The 21,834-nt window shown below is 41.0% G+C and overlaps 1 protein-coding gene across 1 annotated transcript in view; it reads right to left on the bottom strand.

Annotated features, from left to right (window-relative positions):
- Positions 1 to 1,592: 1,592 nt before the first annotated feature.
- pkd2l2 (polycystin 2 like 2, transient receptor potential cation channel) overlaps positions 1,593 to 21,834 on the bottom strand; it is a 38,686-nt gene continuing 18,444 nt past the window's right edge. The window contains exons 5-13 of the mRNA XM_033030074.1: positions 16,774 to 16,910; positions 16,150 to 16,374; positions 14,992 to 15,220; positions 12,631 to 12,801; positions 9,905 to 10,086; positions 7,843 to 7,963; positions 4,550 to 4,648; positions 2,121 to 2,239; positions 1,593 to 1,680 (exon numbers count right to left, since the gene is read on the bottom strand). Of these exons, the coding sequence (XP_032885965.1) occupies positions 1,593 to 1,680; positions 2,121 to 2,239; positions 4,550 to 4,648; positions 7,843 to 7,963; positions 9,905 to 10,086; positions 12,631 to 12,801; positions 14,992 to 15,220; positions 16,150 to 16,374; positions 16,774 to 16,910 (1,371 nt within the window). The remainder of the gene's footprint in view (positions 1,681 to 2,120; positions 2,240 to 4,549; positions 4,649 to 7,842; positions 7,964 to 9,904; positions 10,087 to 12,630; positions 12,802 to 14,991; positions 15,221 to 16,149; positions 16,375 to 16,773; positions 16,911 to 21,834) is intronic.

Genomic DNA, 21,834 nt, shown 5'->3' with positions numbered 1-21,834 from the left:
ACAGTATATAGTGGCAGATTATTATATCGTTCAAGAAATTGCTCCCTCTAGCCACTAGGTGAAAACATGGGGTGAGAAGAGTGTGTCGTTTTACGCATGGGAGCTCTCCACGAGACATTCAAAGCCTCTCGAAAGATAAATCTTCATAACACAGTCTTGATTAATAATTTCTTTATTGTCGAAGCAAAATAGTAAGATATTCATCCAACCTTCTTCTTTGACTCGTACATTTCAACCTTAGTCAAACTCCGTATGTTCTCCGCATGGCTCCGCATGTTGGAAAACTCTGACCTATGGTCGAAAGATATGCCTCTATCCATGCCTCCTCCAAACTAAAACTAAAAAGCTAACGGCTTCTGCGCAAGAATCCCAACAGCAAACACGCTTCCGACTACGTAATAAATCCCACCCACATAATTACAAGCAGACAAAATTTAAAGGCAAATGTCATAATTTATGACACACAAAATTAAGCCAAATGGCCACTACACAGTATTTATTTGAACAATAAGATTTGTTCATAACTTCCCATTCACAAATATTGCAAATAATTATTCCTATTTGAAATATGGCAATATTTTCTCTTGGTGACATACAGTATGTTTCATGGACTATTTCCTGTATTTTCAGTTTTTATTCAGATTTCCATGTCTGAAATAAGAACAGAAATACAATATTTTCATTGAGATTTTTAAAGGAATTAATGCAACATTATTTTTGCATTTATTAAGAACAGGTAAAAAACGATACACCAATGAAGAGTTTACATTCTTTCATAATGCTATGAAACATAAGATTTTCATGTCTTTGAATATTCTAACACGTTTCCACAGATGTAAAATAGAAAGTATTCTGACTGCATCATGGCCAGGTATGGCAATTCCAACATACAGGAATGCAAGAGGTTGCAGAAAGTAGTGGCCACAGTCCAGTCCATCACAGGCAAACCCTCCTCTCCACCAAAAGCAACTACATGAGGTGCATCTATTATCAAAGATCACCTTCGGCCACGCGCTCTTCTTACTGCCACCATCGGCAAGAGATATAGAAACCGAAAGTTGCACACTATCAGCTTCAGTAACCACTAACAGTACAACCCTAATTCGACCTCAACAATGAAACACTATGGTTGGACTTTTCTTTTGGAAGTTTTTTCTGATCTATATATAACTTGTTTTTATGAGTATCTGTCTATGTGCCTGTGATAATGCTGCAAGCAAGATTTTTCATTGTACCTATATTGCACTGTACTTATACGTGTATGACAATAAACTTGACCCATCTATTCCAAATATTTTGATCAACATAGGGCCTTATTTTTGAAAATAAATTGCTGCAAATCATCTACAGATGATCATTTAGATAATTTGTTCCATTCATTCTTTAATTTTGGATCTCACCGTGTTATATTCTGTAAGATCAAGTACTTCATCTTCATCCCTATAAGAATTAGAGAAGGAGAATTCAGCTTGCATCAGTTATTCATCTCTGTTCCTTCTAATATATGTATTTAAAAACAATTAATAAAACACTTATCATGCAATGAATGAAAGAAATAACTTGAATCTATGATGTCAAAATTCTAGCTGAGTTTACAAAGTGGCATTAGTCAACGTGGGCATGTTGGACTCGTGTAGATGGGGCATATTCATTGGCATAGGCAAATTGAACTCTAATCTTCTAAGTTAAACAAAAAAATAAGGCAAGAGACATTTCAGCTGATGTTGTCCATGTAATTCATCACTCAAGAAAAGATATAGTAACAGAATTCTCTTTCATATCATCTTCAATTAAGTATGCATATTAGAGTTGACTTTAAAGCCCTGATCTTAACCCTGTGTGGGAAATGGGCCAACAGGAGCAGGCATGTCAGACAGTTTTATTGTGCTGTCCTCATATCTATTTACATTTTAAATTATGGTTTATTATTTTCTGTTCCTATTCCACTGGATTAACTTCACTGGGACTGTGCACGCATCCTGGCAAAGTTAGCGTGCTGGAGTTTGAGTAACTCTCTGGTGATTTCTTGCTATATTTGCCTTCAATAATTGTGTGCATAAGTCTATCAGAAGCAATGCTGTCGGTGGATAGAAATGTACGCAAGTCAAAATGAATAATACCTCTCGGAATCATGTTGTAGAGCTGTCTGGCTTTCTTTGGCATTTTTGTTGCCAGGAGTCGGATGAGCCACAGGTGGAAACATGTTTGGATTGATTTTATAAAGAAGGTTTTTGTAACGCTGTAAATAAGATTAAAACATAACCTATTAGTGAAGTTTCACTTTAGAAAGCATTTGAATCCTTGAGAATGTAAAATTATATTGTGATCACAGAAGACTACAAACATAACCTATTTTCTTTAAGTCCACCCTTATAAACAAAACATACACAAATTAAAATAAGCCTTTCTATCTTGTCACATTAAACTGTACATAATTGTACTATATCCGACAGTGTTCGAATGAATGTAGCAAGAATATCAGAAGCCATTAGTTATGTGAATTTCTTCACTATTTTTTGTCACCATTCAAAGAGTAATCAGCATTAAGTAACCTTTTGTGCAGGAAAAATAAGATTGAATCTGTATCTAGTGTTATTTTATAAAACTGGCCCTATCCCTTTTGGGTTTTATGCAATCTGCATGTTGGAGCTTAGCGCTGTTTGATACTGCAGTTCCACATGTACTGGGGGCAATTTAGAACAAGAATTATGAAATTACTTCCAGATCTGCTGAGTTAGACATAACATTTATTTATGTAATTTCTATTTTACCAATGCAGATCTGCATATATCTTAACAACAAAATATTTGAAACTTCAGAGAATCAAGAGATTACAGATGCTGGGATCTTGACCAAAAACAAAGTGCTGGAGAAATTCACTGGGCCAGACAGCATCTGTGGAGGGAATGGGGACAGATGATGTTTTGAGTCAGAAACTCACATTTCCCAATTACGAACAGGATATTTGATTTATCGTGAAACTGTAGAATCTGTATGTAACTTTATTAATGCCATATTATTCTGTAAGATTTTTGGGACGCCAGACCATTTCTGAGTTCTCTCAGGAACGCTCTCAAGTATATATTGAAATAAACGGACTATTTTGAGAAACAGCCCTGCTGTATGAGACTTTCTTTGTATGCTGTTCCAATCTGAACCAGAATTGAGAGGGAAACTGAGCCCCACATGAAAGCCAGATTTGGAGTGCAGGACAAATAAACAAATTTATCCAACAGGAGACAAAGTTGCAGGAGGGAGGTGGGATAGGGGCAATGTCTGATAAAGCTTGGCACCTGATCGAGCTCTTAAAGATAGCGGAGTCAAGGGATATGGGGAGAAGGCAGGAACGGGGTACTGATTGTGGATGATCACCATGATCATAGTGAAGGGCAGTGCAGCCTCAAAGGGCCGAATGACCTACTCCTGCACCTATTGTCTATTGCCTATTGTCTGATGGGTGGACACAGATGAGTTGGGGGGATGGGGTTAATTGACACGAGTGGAGTTGGTGACAAAGATTAGCAAAGAAAATTAGAGAAAACGGTCTGATAAGGAAGAGTGTCAAAATATAAAGCCGAAAGCAGGGACATGGTAGCAGGGGAAAGATAAAAGGGAAATGGGAAGGGTGAGAGATGAACATATAGGAAGGAGGGCAATTAAGCAGGATGACTGGGGTGATGGGAGAAATGTGTGCACACTGGAGTGAGGGGCAGGGGAAAGAGAGGTGTTATTGAGATACTCCTTGAAATTGGAGAATTCAATGTTTACCCCATTGGGATATAGGTTACCCAAGGTATACAAGGTATTCCATTTTAAACCATGTTCTCCATCTTTACTGATATAATTGACATGGCTTTTACTATGGGAAGTCATTTTATTGAACAAAGGACTGTTAAGCATCACACAAGGAGAATATATTGTACTGTGTATTGCCCAGCTTTCCATATACTATGAAGGAAGAATTTGAGACAACCTGTTGAGATGTACAAGTAGATGCATGTCACATACCTAATCATTGCTTAAATAAATATATTACAAGAAAGGAAGACTGGCCTTCATATTTCTGTTGTGCCTTTATAATTTCAGGACATTTATAAAACCTTATATTAACTAATTGCTGTAATGTGCAGATATCTGGGCAACATGCGTGCTTATTTTAACTAGAACTAGAGGCATTGATTAAGGTAAGGGGAAGAGATTTAAAGCAAAGCTAAAAGGGAGCTTTTGCACTCAGAGTGGCGAGTACCTGGAAGACTGCTTGAGAGAGTAGTGAAATCAGAGTTGCTGACAGCATGTAAGAAGTATCTACGTGAGCACTTAAATTGCCTAGGTATAGAAGGTCATGGGCCTGGTGCTGGAAGATGCGATTAATGCAGATGGGTGCATTGGTCGGCGTTGACATTGTGGGTTGAATGGTCTGTTTCTATGCTGTATGACTCTAATGAAAACCTTTAATGGAAACCTTTAAATGAAACATGTGGGAAAAATTACAATAAACAACAATTAAAATAGCTTTTATGAATAATTAAGGATATGATTAATTTCCTACCCTTTTGAGCACTTCGTAAATATCAAAATCTACATTTTCTAATGATTTGTCATCCTTGACTTCAGAATAGGTGTCATTAATAATAGCCAAAAACACATTCTGTAAGAAAACATATCATTCGGACAGTACACTCTGCACTTATTACACACAGTCAGGAGTAAGACTATTTGTATTTAACAATGTTTACTTTAAAATAGAATTATTATAGAGCATCACATCCATAATTAAAACATCACACACTGTCAATCTTAAGTAATGATCTGCAGTTAGATCCATCTTAATAAATTCTAGGAGCAGAATTAGGCCATTCAGTCCATCAAGTCGACTTCTCCATTCAATCATGGCTGATCTACCTTTCCCTCTCAACCCCATTCACTTGCCTTCTCCCAATAACACCTGACATCCTTACTAATCAATAATCTGTCAATCTCCACCTTAAAAATACCCATTGGCAGCCTCCACAGGCACACTACCCTCTGACTAAAGAAATTCCTCCTCATCTCCTTTCTAAAGTTACGTCCTTTTATTCTTAGGCTATGGCCTCAGGTTCTAGACTCCCCCACTAGTGGAAACATCCTCTCCACATCCACTCTATCCAGGCCTTTCAATATTTGGTAAGTTGCATGGGTAGCATGGAATCGTAAAGATTGTATCTCTGTCTAGTGTGCCCAGTTTGCTGTGCATCTAAGATTAGAAGAAGTCAGATGCTGCACTACTGCCATTGACACACCTCATTTAAATTATACCATCTTATAAAGCTTTCTTCTGAGATTTATCATAATTCACATAGACAACCAGTAAAATGTAATGTGGCCATATAAAATCTGTGCATGATGAATGAACTGCCAAAAATATCCAAGGATGTCTACTGACCATGATCTTCTATCTGGATGTTTCTATCTATTCCACTACAGAAACGGTACCAGACTGTGCTACTTGGTGCCATCTGCACTATATGTACATTTGAACAAAGTTGTAGTTTTTCCTCACACTGTAAAGGCCACTTTCTTACTATTTTAGTGGCAATATTATCATTGATGCTTTCATTCTGCAGGATAATTGATGGTCCTCAGAGAGTGGTCGCAATCCCTTAGCAGCCATGGTTCATGTACACAGCTGTGGTGAATCTCTGGAATTATCTGCCACAGAAGGTAGTTGAGGCCAGTTCATTGGCTATATTTAAGAGGGAGTTAGATGTTGCCCTTGTGGCAAAAGGGATCAGGGGCTATGGAGAGAAAGCAGGTACGGGATACTGAGTTGGATGATCAGCCATGATCATATTGAATGGCGGTGCAGGCTCGAAGGGCCGAATGGCCTACTCCTGCACCTATTTTCTATGTTTCTATGTACCCAATTCTAAATCTCCACACAGTAGAGCAGGGGTTTGCTGAAGCATATGCTACTTTCCAAGTTTCCCTTGAGTGCACTCTAAGGATTTGAAGCAACAATCTGCTCACGGAATTTAATGATATATGAGTAGTTCATTTGGATTTAGACAGCCATTTTGGAATAGAAGATACTGAGCAGATGTTATTACTGACACTTCTCCGGGTATATGCTGAGGCATTTGGTTGGGATCACTTACATAAAGTTTTACCTGCACATGGGACCTTTCAGGACACTAAAGCACGTCTTAACCAATTCTTGGACAGCCTCCTCTTCGGGTTAGATAGCTTCTTTAAATGGCATTATTACCAATCACTTTCACTGTTCCTTTTCTGACAATGTCTTTAGCCCCCTCCATCATCTGCCTGGTCTCCCTTCTCATAATCTACTTGATCTTATCTAAATTCCTTGACCATCCTTATAATCTGCCTGAGCAGCCCCTATTCATCACGAGATCCTCTCTTTGACCAACACCTTTCTGTGAAACCTCATCTTTTTCTTCCATTATCACCCAGCCCACATAATATAACTCTCTCATACTTTCTCTATTCACACTGCAGGAGTGTTTAACTCCTTCAGGAACAGGCTAGCCTGCTGTGCACAATGCATAAGGCCTTGTGGCTGAGGCCCTCCAGTGGACAATACAAGACCTGTTTGTAGGCCATGTTTCTGCAGCCTACATCAAAAACACGAATCCAGTAACTTTTGAGTATTGCATGCTCTGTAAACTTTGAAACAATGCTATGTCAAGATTGGTCATATGAATCAACGCTAACCACCGTGAATGGTTAACAAAGGTCGTACCTAGAAAAAGGGGATGAGGAGGAATTTCTTTAGTCAGAGGGTGGTGAATCTGTGGAATTCATTGCCACAGAAGGCTGTGGAGGCCAAGTCAATGGATATTTTCAAGACGGATTCTTAATTGGTACGGGAGTTAGGGGTTATGGGGAAAAGGCAGGAGAATGGGGTTAAGAAGAAAGATAGATCAACCATGATCAAATGGCGGAGTAGACTTGATGGGCCGAATGGCCAAATTCTGCTCCTAGAACTTATGAATGTATGAACATATCCATGGAAACAAAAGACATCATTTCTATTTTCCTTCATTTCTTCTCCAATGTTGACACAATTTCTGGCGTTTCTACTAATCAGGAAATAGAATCGCACTATTTCTATTTTCTCCCTCTCATTTTCCCTTTCCTTCATGAAAGGTTAAATGTAATTGAGACAGAACAATGTTTTTGATCACAACTGTTGGAAACCATTTGGTTTAATCGCTCTCTTTCATACTGAAAAAAAAAATCTTGTTTCATAAACAAATTGTTTTTCAAATCTGTTTGTGTATTTGTAATTCCTCATACTAGGCAGAATTCTAAGAAATCTGCATTGCAACCATTATAAAGAATGCAGAAGAGGTGATGTGGTTGAAAATGACTTGGAGCCAGAGCAAAAATATTTAAAAAAATTAAAGACTAGGCATTTCAATTTGGTTCCCCATTCTTACACCAATTGCCTGATCTTGGTCTCCCACGGTCAGTGTGAGTGCAATTGCAAACTCGAGGAACAGCACCGCATATTCTGCAACTCAAGGGCATGAACACAGAATGTTCTTATTTCAGGTAACCTCTTGGTCCCTCTTTTAACCCTGATCCTCGCACTCACACCCTTCCTTCCCACAATATGCTGTCTCCTCTCACCTCCCAAGCCTTTCCTGACGTCCACTGAGCGAGGGCTATATGTATATATGTATGTAGTTTATTTGTTTATACTATTCTTATAACAAATGTAAAGCACCAACGAGAGTTGTTTTTTAAATGTGCTATATAAATAAATGTGACTTGACTTCCTTCTACTCCCCTCTGTCCACTGTTCCCATTTACCCACTTCACCTCCCTTATATTACTCACCAACAGAACAAAGAATAAGCAGAATACGAATGTGATGAAGTAAATAGGTCCAAGGATTCTGTTTGCTTCTTCAATCTCACTAAAATTAAAATCTCCGAGTATAATCCTGAACTGTGTAAAACTGCAAAAATTATATATTTTTTTAAATCAAACAAAATCAAGCTTTTAGTAAACAAAATACAAGTTGATTTATTCATGTCAAGACCAACTAACTATTATTTATACCATTGGTTTAGTATGCAAAAACAAGATGAATTTCTGTAACTTTTCTTTTACTGTTTCCAGGATTTACTTTATCTTATTGGTTTGATTATGTATGGACAATACAGTAGACCTTGGATCTGTTTAGAAATAATTTTGTTATCACTGCTGACTTTGTAACCATGGAATTGATCAGCCTATGTACATATGGGTGAGGCAGCATCTATGGAGAGAGGAAATAGGCAATGTTTCGGGTCGAGACCCTTCTTCAGACTGATGTCGGGGGGAGGGGTGAAGAAAGGAAGAGGCGGAGACAATGGGCTGGGAAGGGGAGGGGAAGGAGGGAGAAAGCAAGGACTACCTGAAATTGGAGAAGTCAATGTTCATACCACTGGGGTATAAACTACCTAAGCGAAATATGAGGTGCTGTTCCTCCAATTTGCGGTGGGCCTCACTCTGGCAATGGAGGAGGCCCAGGACAGAAAGGTCAGATTCGGAATGGATGGGGGGGTTGAAGTGGCTGAGCCACCTGGAGATCAGGTTGGTTATTGCGAACTGAGCGGAGGTGTTGGGCAAAGCGATCGCCAAGCTGGGATTGGTTTCACCGATGTAGAGAAATTGACACCTGGAACAGTGGATGCAGTAGATGAGGTTGGAGGAGGTGCAGGTGAACCTCTACCTCACCTAGAAAGACTGCTTGGGTCTCACCTTTCCAGGTGAGGCAGAGGTTCAGCGGCAGGAACTGGAGACTAGTCAGGATTGAGGGAAAGATGAAGGGAGCAAAGTACAGAGACCCTTGATGAAAACCTGCTGCAGAGCATTCTGGACCTCAGCCTGGGGCGGAGGTTCACCTTCCAATGGGACAACGACCCTAAGCCAAGACAACGCAGGTTTGGCTTCGTGACAAGTCTGTGAATGTGCATGACTGGCCCAGCCAGAGCCCGGACTTGAACCCGATCGAACATCTCTGGAGGGACCTGAAAATAGCTGTGCAGCGACGCGCCCCATCCAAACTGACAGAGCTTGAGAGGGTTTGCAGATAATGGAAAAAATTACCCAAATACAGGTGTGCCAAGCTTGTAGCGTCATACCCAAGAAGACTTGAGGCTATAATCGCAGCCACAGGTGCCTCAACAAAGTACTGAGTAAAGGGCCTGAATACTTATGTAAATGTGATATTTCAGTCATTTCTTTTTAATTACTTTGCAAAAAGTTCTTAACACCCGTTTTCACTTTTTAATTATAGGGCATTGTGTGTAGATTGAAGATTAAAAAAATTTTTAATCCATTTTAAAATAAGGCTGCAACGTAACAAAATGTGGAAAAAGTGAAGGGGTCTGAATACTTTCTGAATGCAATGTGTATTTGTATTTGTGTATTTTTCACAATATGACTCCAGCCTTTATGTGCCAAATTATGGAGAACTTGTTTCTGATTTTCAAAATACTATGTATCACTGCGAATTGTACTTTATCCCATCATCTCATGTAGGTTACTGGTCGATGATTTAATAAAGTCCAAGAAGAAACATTATCTTGAAATAAACATGCAAAAGTACTGCAAATAAACAGTTGCCAATCAGTATGTAAAAGGGGAAGTTGGCAAGTGAGTGAGAATTTTTCACCAGATCTGATAAAGGAAGCTGCCACATATTACTATGTAATATTCTCTTCCTATGTAATAAATCACTGGAAGGACCAGTGATGCAATTACCTTATATTTCTACCAATCAATAAGTGATTTGATTAAGGCATATCCACTTTTCTGACCACTCAACCACAGAAATTAAGAAACAGAATATTTAAGCGAGGTTTTATAACTATTATATGCAATATTTATGTAATGGGATTTTAGTACATACATGCAGCTGCCAAAGGTGTGAAAACCGTCTACCTGGGTGCCAAAGATAAGGTAGCCTAACTGAGCATATCCAAAAAACACTATAAAAAACATAACAGCAAATCCAAGGATGGCTTTGGCACAGCGAGAGAGAGTTGTTGCTAGTTGTGTCATAGTCATATTGAAACTGATATATTTGAAGATCTAGAAAAAACAAATTCAAAATTGTAAATGTAGCATCTTCAAATTGATTTCCTTTTCTTCTGAGAAAAAGATTCTCACAACATATCCTTAAAAAATAATCTCCATTACCATAAATTGCTACATTTATATCATATTAACTTGAAAAGCCTATAGAATTAAAAAACAAAATTTGCAGTGTATTAATGGAAAATTGCTTTCTATCTATGTCATGTGGAATTCACCAGATCCATTTCACACGTTTGTCATAAGTGTGAAAGTTCACCATTGTGATATTGTTCCACATAACTTTAAAAATATTTAATTGTTGCAGTTTGTGGATATTAATAGCTTTACTATGATTTATTGTTCATCTCTAAATGACTGGAACTGGAGTTAGGGATGAATAATAAATCCTTTCAATTATTGTTTTGGAGTCACATATAGGCCAGATTCCTGTATGGAGAATTTATTGGATTCTTACAACAATCATATTGTTTCATAGTTAATGTTACTGAGATTATTTTTTCAAATTCTAATTTCATTAAATTATTTGCCTTTTAAAATTTGGTAGCATGGTGGGATGCACACAGATATCTCTGGATGCTAATCCATAATTTAACTACTATGCCATAAGACACAACATTATTATTAAACCAGCCAACCTCAGTGCTGTAGCAATACTCTTATCTTTGAATTGGAGGTCCTGAACTTAAGTTATTTTCTAGAAATATGAGCACATAATTTCAACCAATATATGTGGTGAGGGTGTTGCATTCTCAGAATGTTTTTTTTTGGTTAAGACATTAAACCAAGGTTTTTTCAGCCTTCTTGGGTAGGGAGTTCCATAGCAACATCTGAAAACAGCAAGTGGCTTAGAGTCACAAGGAATTGCAGAGCCTGGTTTACAAGAAAAGACCCAAAGTGCTGGAGTAACTCAACCGGTCAGGCAGCATCTCTGGGAACATGGATAGGTGACATTTCAGGTCAGGTCCCCTCTTCAGACTGGTTGTGGTAGAGTGGGGCAGAAAACTGAATGTGAAGTGGGAACAGGACAGCTTGGCAAGTGATAGATGGATACAGCCGGGAGGATGTTTGGGAGATGGTTTGACAAAGACCAGAGATGATAAGACAAAAAGTGTGAATTAGGGATAGTATAGGTACAAATTGTGAAGCCAGAGGAAGGAATATAGGTGGAAGATGGTGGGAGAGTGAAACATGGGTGCAGATCCAGGTTGAGAACAGGGAAGAGGGGGAAATAAGAGGGGAGGGGAGTTATTCGTAGGCTAGTTAATTAAAATTGGAGAATTCAATGTTCATACCATTGTAAGTTACTTGAGTGGAATCTGAAATATTGTTCCTCCAGTTTGCATGTGGCCTCATACTGGCAATGGAAGAGGCCCAGGTCAGAAGGATCAGTATGGGAATGAGTTAAGAACCGGGAGATCCAGCAGACCTTGATGGACCAAGTACAAGTATTGGGCGCAACAGTCGACTAGTCTATGTTTCGTCTCACTGATGTAAAGGAGACCACATTGGGATCATCAAATGCAATATATATAGAAACATATATCTCCTGCTGATGCAGAGGATAATACCTGTGGAGGGGGTGATTTGAGTGGGAAGGGATGAGTGATCCAAGGAGTTGCGGAGGGAGCAGTGGGATCACGCTGAAGGTGGCAGAAATATCAGAGATTGATGTGTTGGATGTGGAGGCTGCTGGGATGAAAGGTAAGGACAAGGGGAAATCTATCCTTGTTCCATCTGGGGGGGGGGGGGGGGGGGGGGGGGGGGGGGGGGGGGGGGTGAGGTGATAACTGAACCACAGGACACAGGTGAGGGATCCATCTATAACTGCAGGAGGGGTAAACACATTTACCAAAGGAAGAGGCCCTAGAATGGAAAGCCTGATTTTGGGAGCAGGTATGGCAGAGAAGAAGTAATTGAGAGCAGGGGATAGAGTCTTTGCAAGAAGCAGGGTGGGTGGTGTAGTCCAGATAACTGTGGGAGTTGATGGGTTTGTAGTGGACATCAGTTGATAGTCTGTCCCTTGTGATGGAGACAGAGAGATTTAGAAAGGTGAGAGAGGTGTCAGAGATGTCTAAGTGAATTTGAGGTCATCGATCTAGTGGAGAAAGAGATGGGGGATGGTGCCAGTGTACGTTTGGAACAAGGAGTGTTTGACGTAACCAACAAAATGGCAAGCACAGGTGATCTAAATGTGTTCTCCTTTAACACAGCAGTGACTATACTTCAAAACAAATTAATTGGCTTTAATGTGCTTTGATATCTCCCGAGTTCATGAGCACAGTAATTTGAATACATTCTTTACTGATGGTAAACTTTGTTAAAATTAAGCCAATCAGTTATTCCAGAATCTGAAATTTACAAACATGTTACTTGATGTCTGATTGAACTTAGGGATTTCCGAAGAAAGCAGTGGTCTGAGGTTGGTCAGGATTACATTAAATAAGCTTAACATCGGGATGCTAGACTATCTAGAAATAAATAAACGTGCTTGAATATTAATTTGTAAAATCTCTTCAAAGAAAATGTATTGAAAAATACCTTTATCCATGCAATGAAAACAGTAAATGCAATTATGATATTATACCGATTCTGCCAGTAAGCCAAAAAATAGAGGTTTGGATATGAATTAGAGTTTTTCAGAAGGTTCAGTAGTAATGCGTTTACTTTTATAGTACGATAGATGTTGAAAAAAATGGCTACAATAGAGAGCTGAGGGAGAAAACAGATGTAATTAAATCAAAACTGAAGATGATTTTAAAATCATTGCTTTTAATAATATAAAATCATCACAACTTTCTAGACTTAAAATAAGGCAAGGAGCACGACTTGGGATTGCAATACCAAACATTTTCAGAAGTAAAATAATTAATGTTACAATATCACCAAGATTATTTTGTTGCATAGTTAATCAGATAAATGATGGGTGATCTAGTTAAAGTTTGTATTATGTTGGTTTCCATGAGGGAAAGACAGGAAGTATTTCAGTCGGCCAGGAAACTCAGAGCATGCAGTTGATCGATATCAAAGGGAAAATATTCCAACTTGAAATCACACCTTGTGTGAAGGGAGATGGCCGTGGTAGTCAGAGGTGAATCATCGCAGGCTTGAACATCACTGCAGGTATTTGTCACAACAGTGGCCCGGGTCCAACCATTTGCAGCTGCTTCACCAATAACTTTCTTCTCACCAGGCCAGAAGTAAATATTCATTCTTGATCACAAAACATTTATTTCCATTTAGCAAATGAGGCAGTCCATGAATGCATGCAGCAAGGTACAGACAATATTAAAGTTTGCACTCATGAATGGCATTAACATTTGCACAAAGTGATTATCACCTTAAACAAAGGGATCCAGGGAGAGTTAGCTGACTGAATTTAATGAAATTCTCAAGATTATTAAACAGCATAAATACAGTATCATCATTAATCTAACAAAGTAAGATATTGAAGCAGGGATTTAAACACTGAATATAATGCATCTCCTTCAAAAGGACATGCACAGCAAGAACTCATGGAATGTCCAGTCGTGACATGTTTTATCTGAATGAAATGTGAAGAGTTAATAAACAAATTATTCAAATTAAGAATAGTCAATTTCTTCCCAGCTGTTATCAGGCAACTGAACCATCCTATCACTAAATGGAGCGTGGTCCTGAGCTACCATCAACCTCATTGGAGACCCTCAGACGATCTTTAATCGTACTTTACTGAACTTTATCTTGCACTAAACATTATTGCCTTTATCCACATGGGGGGGGGGGGGACAGATATCTACCATCTGGCCCCCCCATATCTCACTGACCTCCTCTCCCCCTACCAACCCTCACGGTCCCTCAGATCCACATCAGCCGGTCTCCTCTCCATCGACAAATCCAACCTCCGCAGTTTTGGGGACAGAGCCTTCTCCAGGGCAGCTCCCAGGCTCTGGAACTCCCTCCCCCAACTGATCCGCAATTCCGTGTCCCTCACCATCTTCCAGTCCCATCTCTTCACCTCTGCCTATCCTTAGCCCCACGTCCCCCTCCCTTTTCATCTGTGCTTGAATTGCCTCATATTGTGTTTTGAATTGAATTCTGTCTTTAATTTGTGTACTAGTCATGTCTCTACTATTTATTTCATTCCGCTTACATGTTTTTCCTCTACTTGCTAAATTTTTGTAAGTTGTCCTTGAGACTCTTGAAAGGCGCACATAAATAAAATTTATTATTATTATTATCCTGTATCTGTGGACGGCTTGATTGTAATCATGGATAGTCATTTCACTGACTGGATAGCACACTTCTAAAAGCTTTTCACTGTACCTCATGACAATAAACTAAACTAGTTTCAGTCACATGGAGTGAAGGTATATGTAACATTGTCTGACTTGGAACAAGAGAATGCCAGAGAACCCATTCTGGTGAGAATTAGTGGTTCAGAACAAGTAAATCCATGCAGGAAAAGAAACAATTTGTTTGAGGCAACAGAATGTGATGCCAATTGCTCACGGCTATTTCAGAAGTGTTATGAATGTATAGGCGAAGGCACTAAAGAAGGTGAAAAGTGAGTCAAGGATAGAGAAACCTAGTTGGGTGGAACAGAGGCAAACGGAAAACGACCCTGTTTGGGCATTATGGGGAAGAGGACATGGTAAAAACAGACTAAGCAAGTGTGACATGTAAATACAGATGTTTTATTTAATTTCTGCTTTACCTCATGCATTTGAATCCTAGTGGTTAAACTTCATGAATGCCAATAACATACTAATAAAAGATGTGCGACTGGAACAGTAGGCACTTCTGTATTGTTGTATTTTATATTGCAGCAGTAAATCTTTCTACATCTGATAAGTTAGTAGAATTAAGGACATTATGAATTGAAGCACAAAATATTTTCTTTTCAGATCAAATGATACTGACCAGAACAATTGAAAAATCCAAGAAATTCCAAAATCTCTTGAAGTACGAGAGCTTTCTGCAGTACAACTCTACGCCTTCTTGGATTACATAGTTGAAGATGAAGACACAAAAAATGACTTCACAGACAGCCAGAAAGTAGTCAAATTTTGAAACATATCTTAGGAGTTTGACTGTGTAAATTTCAGAGGAAGTGACAGCTCCACCTGATGCAGGGAATTCCACCAAAAGCCTAGTTTGCAAGAAAGCAATAAGATTAAATTATTATGGATTTACTAAAAACGTTTTTATTTATTTGATATTTAGATTTGTAATATTCTGGCATGAAAAATCAAGTAACAATATTTTACATATTCTTGCTACTATTGAGATTGACACTTGTTATATATTAAAGTTAACTAAGTATTGGTAGACTGAGCTTACATTTTGCATGGACAGTTAATTAAGTGTAGTTTGCAAATAAGCGTCTTTGTTACGAAGGTATGCTCACAAAGTAATCAGCAGGAAGAGAACAAAAACAGAGACAAAAACAATGGCCTTGAATTTCCTGCGAGCTGAGAGCTGCCCATGCTAACAATACCACCAAGTTCCCATTTATCTGTAGTGGAAGTTTCAGTGGCAACTTGATGTCCAAAGCCTTTTCTGACTTGATTGGTGAAGCCATATGGAATCAGCAATCAAAGCTCATGGTGGTCCTTATACAAACTCTATCCATGGAAATGCATTGACAACATGTTTAGTTGAACTGGTTTTCAAAGATATCACAGAATGTGAATGAGTAAATTTGCAAGTTTGCACGAGTAATTAAAAATTATAAAAATGGTTTAATATGACCTCTCTCCATCACAGCTGTTACTCTACATTGAAATGGATGGAGTTGCTGAACTCATGCAACTTAGATCCGGGGCAAATCTTCCAGCTTAATTGTTGAGAAACTGATGATAGTCAGCACTTCAGCTGGATTCTGGAGAAAAGTCCATCATTAGAGTACAGTTGGGAAAATGCCACAAAGACGGCGCAGGGGAGCTCTGAAAACTGCCAGTATTTCTCAGGAAAATTCACTACAGTGAATTTTATAAGAATTGGCTATAGTTAAATTGCACATGATGAGACTCAAATAATATAGACATAAATGAAATGCAGAAAGTAAATTTTACAAACCTGATAGCACAAAACAAGTTAACATTTGCATTGTAGACACTAAAGTCTACGAAGACAGCTCTGGTCCCATGATCAAGCCAAAGTTTTGATTTGAGGTATTTAATTATCTTGACAGTGGCAGGTTTATTTTTTTCTAGTTCGATAATATAACCGCCATTTCTGTAGGTACCGACTTTACCCCAGTGCCACAGCTCAAATTCATGATTGGGAGCACTGTATTTCCATCTAGTGGTATTGTGAAAAATATATAAATCAACAAATCCATTGAAGCAACAGAAAGTACCTCTATAGTTGCTCTGATAATATTGATAATAACAAACAATGCATTAGGTCATAAGTGATAGGAGAAGAATTAAGTCATTCGGCCAATCAAGTCCACTCCGCCATTCAATCATGGCTGATCTATTTCTCCCTCCTAACCCCATTCTCCTGCCTTCTCCCCTTAACTTCTGACACCTGTACTAATCAATAAATTAGTATAATAATGCTTAAGGGAATGTCAGAACCAACTAATAGAATAAAAATGGGTCGCAACATCATCACCCAGAATTTGTCATGGGAATAATGGTGAAGCTATCATTGCTCATTGCAAAGAAGAGCAAATCTACTCTTTAGAGTACCAACTTGTTCGTAGTCATTCCGTTTTTGTTGGTGATCCCCTGTATCTCCACTAGATGGACTATTGCAAAATTCTCCATATTTTGATCTTTAGAATCAGTGAAGTAAGCGATAATTTTAACAATTTGCAAATACTCTGAATGCTTAAAAAAAAACCCCCAATAATATTATTTTTTTAAATCAATGTAGGAATGTGATTTTAATACATTAGGCAATAATTAATGCTTAAAAACTGCTCCAGGCCTAAAACCTTTTTGTAAATGAATTCTAATTCCTTCATATATCTGTATATTTCAAAGATGAATAACTTTTTAACAACAAACAAAATGCTGAAAGAATTCAGCAGGTTGATCAGCATCTGTGGGTGGTAATGAATGGTCAAACTTTTGGGGTCGAAATTCTGAGTTCAACCCATCCACCCCCCCCCCAACCTCCTCCTTTCCCCCCCTATTATCCCCTGTGACCCATCCAGATTTACACACCTCTCTCCCACTATGCTGCTCTCCTTTCCTATATCCCATGCACTGGTTTCACAATTTACTCCTATTCTATCAATATCAACCTATTGCCCTCTTTTCATAGAGTGGTACAGCACGGAAACAGGCACTTTGGCAAACTTGCCCACACCGGCCAACATGTCCTAGCCACACTCGTCCCCCACCCTCACCAATATCCAACTATCACTTACCAGGCCTTGTCCCCAACCCCCCTTCCTCCATCCCACTACAATTAGTTTGAAAGAGGGTCCCAACACTAAATATTGCTTATAGAGTCATAGAGTGATACAGTGTGGAAACAGGTCCTTCGGCCCAACTCGCCCACACTGGCCAACAATGTCCAGGCTACACTAAAATTAAAATGTCTTTATTTTAATAGCACATTTTTAGTCAACTTGCATTGACCCCAAAGTGCTTCACATAATTACATTCACACACACAGGCAAAGGTGGGTGAAGTGTCTTGCCCAAGGACACACACAGGCAAAGGTGGTCCCACACAAAGACACTAGTCCCACTTGCCTGCACTTGGTTCATATCCCTCCAAACCTGTCCTATACATGTACCTGTCTAACTGTTTCTTAAACAATGGGATAGTCCCAGCCTCAACTACCTCCTCTGGCAGTTTGTTCCATACACCCAAAATCCTTTGTGTGAAAAAGTTACTTCTCAGATTCCTATTAAATCTTTTCCCCTTCACCATGAATCTATGTCCTCTGGTCCTCGATTCCCCTACTCAGGGCAAATGATTTTGTTCATCTACCCGATCTATTCCTCTAATAATCTTATACACCTCTATAAGATCACCCCTTATCCTCCAGCGCTACATGCAATAGAGACCCAGCTTACTCAACCACTCCCTATAGGTCATACCCTCTAGTCCTGGCAACATCCTCGTAAATCTTTTCTGAACCCTTTCAAGCTTGACAATATATTTCCTATAACATGGTGCCCAGAACTGAACACAATATTCTAAATGCGGTCTCACCAACATCTTATACAACTGCAACATGACCTCCCAACTTCTATGCTCAATACTCTGACTGAAGAAGGCCAAAGTGCCAAAAGCCTTTTTGACCACCTTATCTACCTGTAACTCGACCTTCAAGTAACCATGCACCTGTACTCCTAGATCCCTCTGCTCTACAACACTACCCAGAGGCCTACCATTTAGTGTGTAGGTCCTGCTCTTGTTCGACATCCCAAAATGCAACATCTCACACTTCTCTGTATTAAATTCCATCAACCATTCTTCCGCCCACCTGGCCAATCGATCCAGATCCTGCTGCATTTTTTCACAATCTGCAAAACCACTAACTTTTGTATCATCAGCAAACATGCTAATCTTGCCCTGTATGTTCTCATTCAAATCATTGATGTAGATGGCAAACAGTAACAGGCCCAGCACTGAACCCTGAGACACACCACTAGTCACAGGCATCCAGTCTGAGAAGCAACCTTCCACCATCACCCTCAGCTTCCTTCCATGGAGCCAATTTGCTATCCATTCAGTTATCTCTCCTTGGATCCCATGCAATCTAACCTTCCAGAGCAGCCTACCATGCGGAACCTTGTTGAACGTCCATGTAAACCACACCTACACCTCTGCCCTCATCAACCTTTTTGGTCACATCTTCCAAAAAATCATTCAGATTTGTGAAACACAACCTCCCATGTACAAAACCATACTGACTATCCCCAATCAGCCCTGGCCCATCCAAATGCCTGTATATCCTATCCCTCAGGATACTCTCCCATGGCTGTCCGAAGGGAGGGTGCTATTCTCCCAGAGTAAGAAAAAAAAAATCTGAATCTGAACCCAGCGGCTGTAACCCCAATGCCAGACGCCGCTGGGGGGGGGCCCTCCCCCCCCCCCCCCCCCCCCCCGCCGTCAGGCCCCAAGCCATCTCCCGCCCACCCCACCCCCGCAGGGCCCACGCCATCCCCGCTGGGCCCACGCCACCCCCGCTGGGCCCACGCCACCCCCGCTGAGCCCACGCCACCCCCGCTGAGCCCACGCCACCCCCGCTGGGCCAACGCCACCCCCGCTGGGCCCACGCCACCCCCACTGGGCCAACGCCACCCCCGCTGGGCCCACGCCACCCCAGCTGGGCCCATGCCACCCTCGCTGGGCCCACGCCACCCCCCTTGATCCCCGCTGGGCCCACGCCACCCCCGCTGGACCCACGCCACCCCCACTGGGCCCACACCATCCCCGCTGGGCCCACACCACCCCGACTGACCCCCGCTGGGCCCACGCCACCCCCGCTGGGCCCACGCCACCCCCACTGACCCACACCACCCCCGCAGGGCCCACGCCACCCCCACTGGGCCCACACCACCCCGGCTGACCCCCGCTGGGCCCATGCCACCTACGCTGACTCGCACTGGGCCCACACCACCCCCACTGAACCCCGCTAGGTCCCGCCACCCCCACTGGGCCCACGCCACCCCCGCTGGGAGGGAATTGATAGATTCTTGATTGAAACAGGTGTTGGAGGTAATGGGGAGAAGGCAGGAGAATGGGTTTGAGAGGGAAAGATCTCCCAACTTCTATACTCAATACTCTGACTGATGAAGGCCAAAGTGCCAAAATACTTTTTGACCACCTGATATACCTGCGACACGAACTTCAAGGAACCATGCAACCATCAACCATTCCTCTGCCCACCTGGCTAATTGATCCAGATCCTGCTGCAATCTTTCACAACCATCTTCACTATCTGCAAAACCACTCGCTTCTGTATCATCAGCAAACTTGCTAATCTTGCCCTGTTCTATGACGTTTCGCAGAGTGCTGGAGCAACTCAGCGGGTCAGGCTGAGTATAGAAGTTTGGAGGTCATGTTGCAGTTGCATAAGAAGTTGGTGAGGCCGCAATCAGAGTATTGTATTCAGTTCTGGGCACCATGTTATAGGAAAGATGTCATCAAACTGGAAAGGGCACAGTGAAGATTTACGAGGATGTTGCCAGGACTAGAGGGCCAGAGCTATAGGGAGAGGTTGAGAGGCTGGGACTCTATTTCATGGAGCACAGGAGGATGAGGGATGATCTAATAGAGGTGTATAAAATCATGATTTGGATAGATATGGTTGAGTCTTTTGCCCAGAGTAAGTGAATCGAGGAACAGAGGACATAAGTTTAAGGGCAAAAGATTTAATAGGAATCTGAGGGGTATGTTTTTCACACAAAGGGTGGTAGGTGTATGGAACAAGCTGCCAGAGGAGGTAGTTGAGGCAGGGACTATTACAACATTTAAGAAACAGTTAGACAGGTACATGGATAGGACAGATTCAGAGGGATATGGATCAAACGTGGGCAGGTGGGACTAGTGCAGATGAGACATGCTGGGCCGAAGGGCCTGTTTCCACACTGTATCACTCTATGACTCTATCTTTCCCTCTCAAACCCATTCTCCTGCCTTCTCCCCATTACCTCCGACACCTGTATCAATCAAGAATCTATCAATCTCCTCCTGAAAAATGTCCATTGACTTGACCTCCACAGCTGTCTGTGGCAATGAATTCCAGTTCACCACCCTCTGACTTAAGAAATTCCTGCTCATCTCCTTCCTAAAGGAATGTCTTTTAATTCTGAGGCTGTGGCCACTGGTCCTAGACTCTCCCAGTAGTGGAAACATCTTATCCAAATCCACTCCATCCAGGTTGTTACCAGGCTGGGACAGACAGCAACAGCTTCACACCGTGCCCCAAAGCTTGTGTCCTGTCCTGCATCACCCAAGGCAGCAGAGACGTTATAGGAGGGCAAGCACCGTAACAAAGTAGCTCACGATGGTTTGGGTAACATTCAGGAATGTCTATGCATGTCACATCATGAATATTACTGAAGAACGGTCTTGACCCGAAATATAATCTATACCTTTTCTCCAGAGATGCTGCCTGACTCACTGAGTTACTCCAGCACTCTGTGACATGTCACCTATCCATGTTCTCCAGAGATGCTGCCTGACCCGCTGAGTTACTGCAGCACTCTGTGAAACTTCGCCTATTCATATTCTCCGCAGATGCTGCCTGACCCACTGAGTTACTCCAGCACTTTGTGACTATTTTCCCTTCACCCATCTGCCCAAGCCCACTCTCCCCCCTCCTTTCCTATGTTCCTTTCTACCCATAAACCTCTCTCTGCCTTTACATTTCACTCCTCTTTCAAATCTGCTCTACTTATCTACATTTATTTTTCTTCTTCACTTATTAGTCATAGGGCAGTGTGGAAACAGGCCCTTCAGCCCAACTTGCCCACACCGACCAACATGTCCCATCTAAACTAGTCCCACTCACACGCGTTTGGCCCATATCCATCTAAATATGTCCTATCCATGTACGTGTCCAAATGTCTCTTAAACATTAGGATAGTCCCAGCCTTAACTACCTCTTCTGGCAACTCGTTACATACACCCAGCACCCTTTGTGTGAAAAAGCTACCTCTCAGATTCCTGTTAATTTCTGAAATATTGGTCATAAATTTGGTGCCAAAATGCTCCAAAATAAGGCTCATAATGCATCAGAAAGCATCTAAAACCGCTGAGCTTCCAGGGCCCTTAAGCGGGCCCT

This window comes from Amblyraja radiata, chromosome 11, assembly GCF_010909765.2.
Source record: "Amblyraja radiata isolate CabotCenter1 chromosome 11, sAmbRad1.1.pri, whole genome shotgun sequence".
In the NCBI taxonomy this organism is placed as follows: Eukaryota; Metazoa; Chordata; class Chondrichthyes; order Rajiformes; family Rajidae; genus Amblyraja; species Amblyraja radiata.
This window is presented reverse-complemented; position numbering and strand designations above follow the sequence as displayed.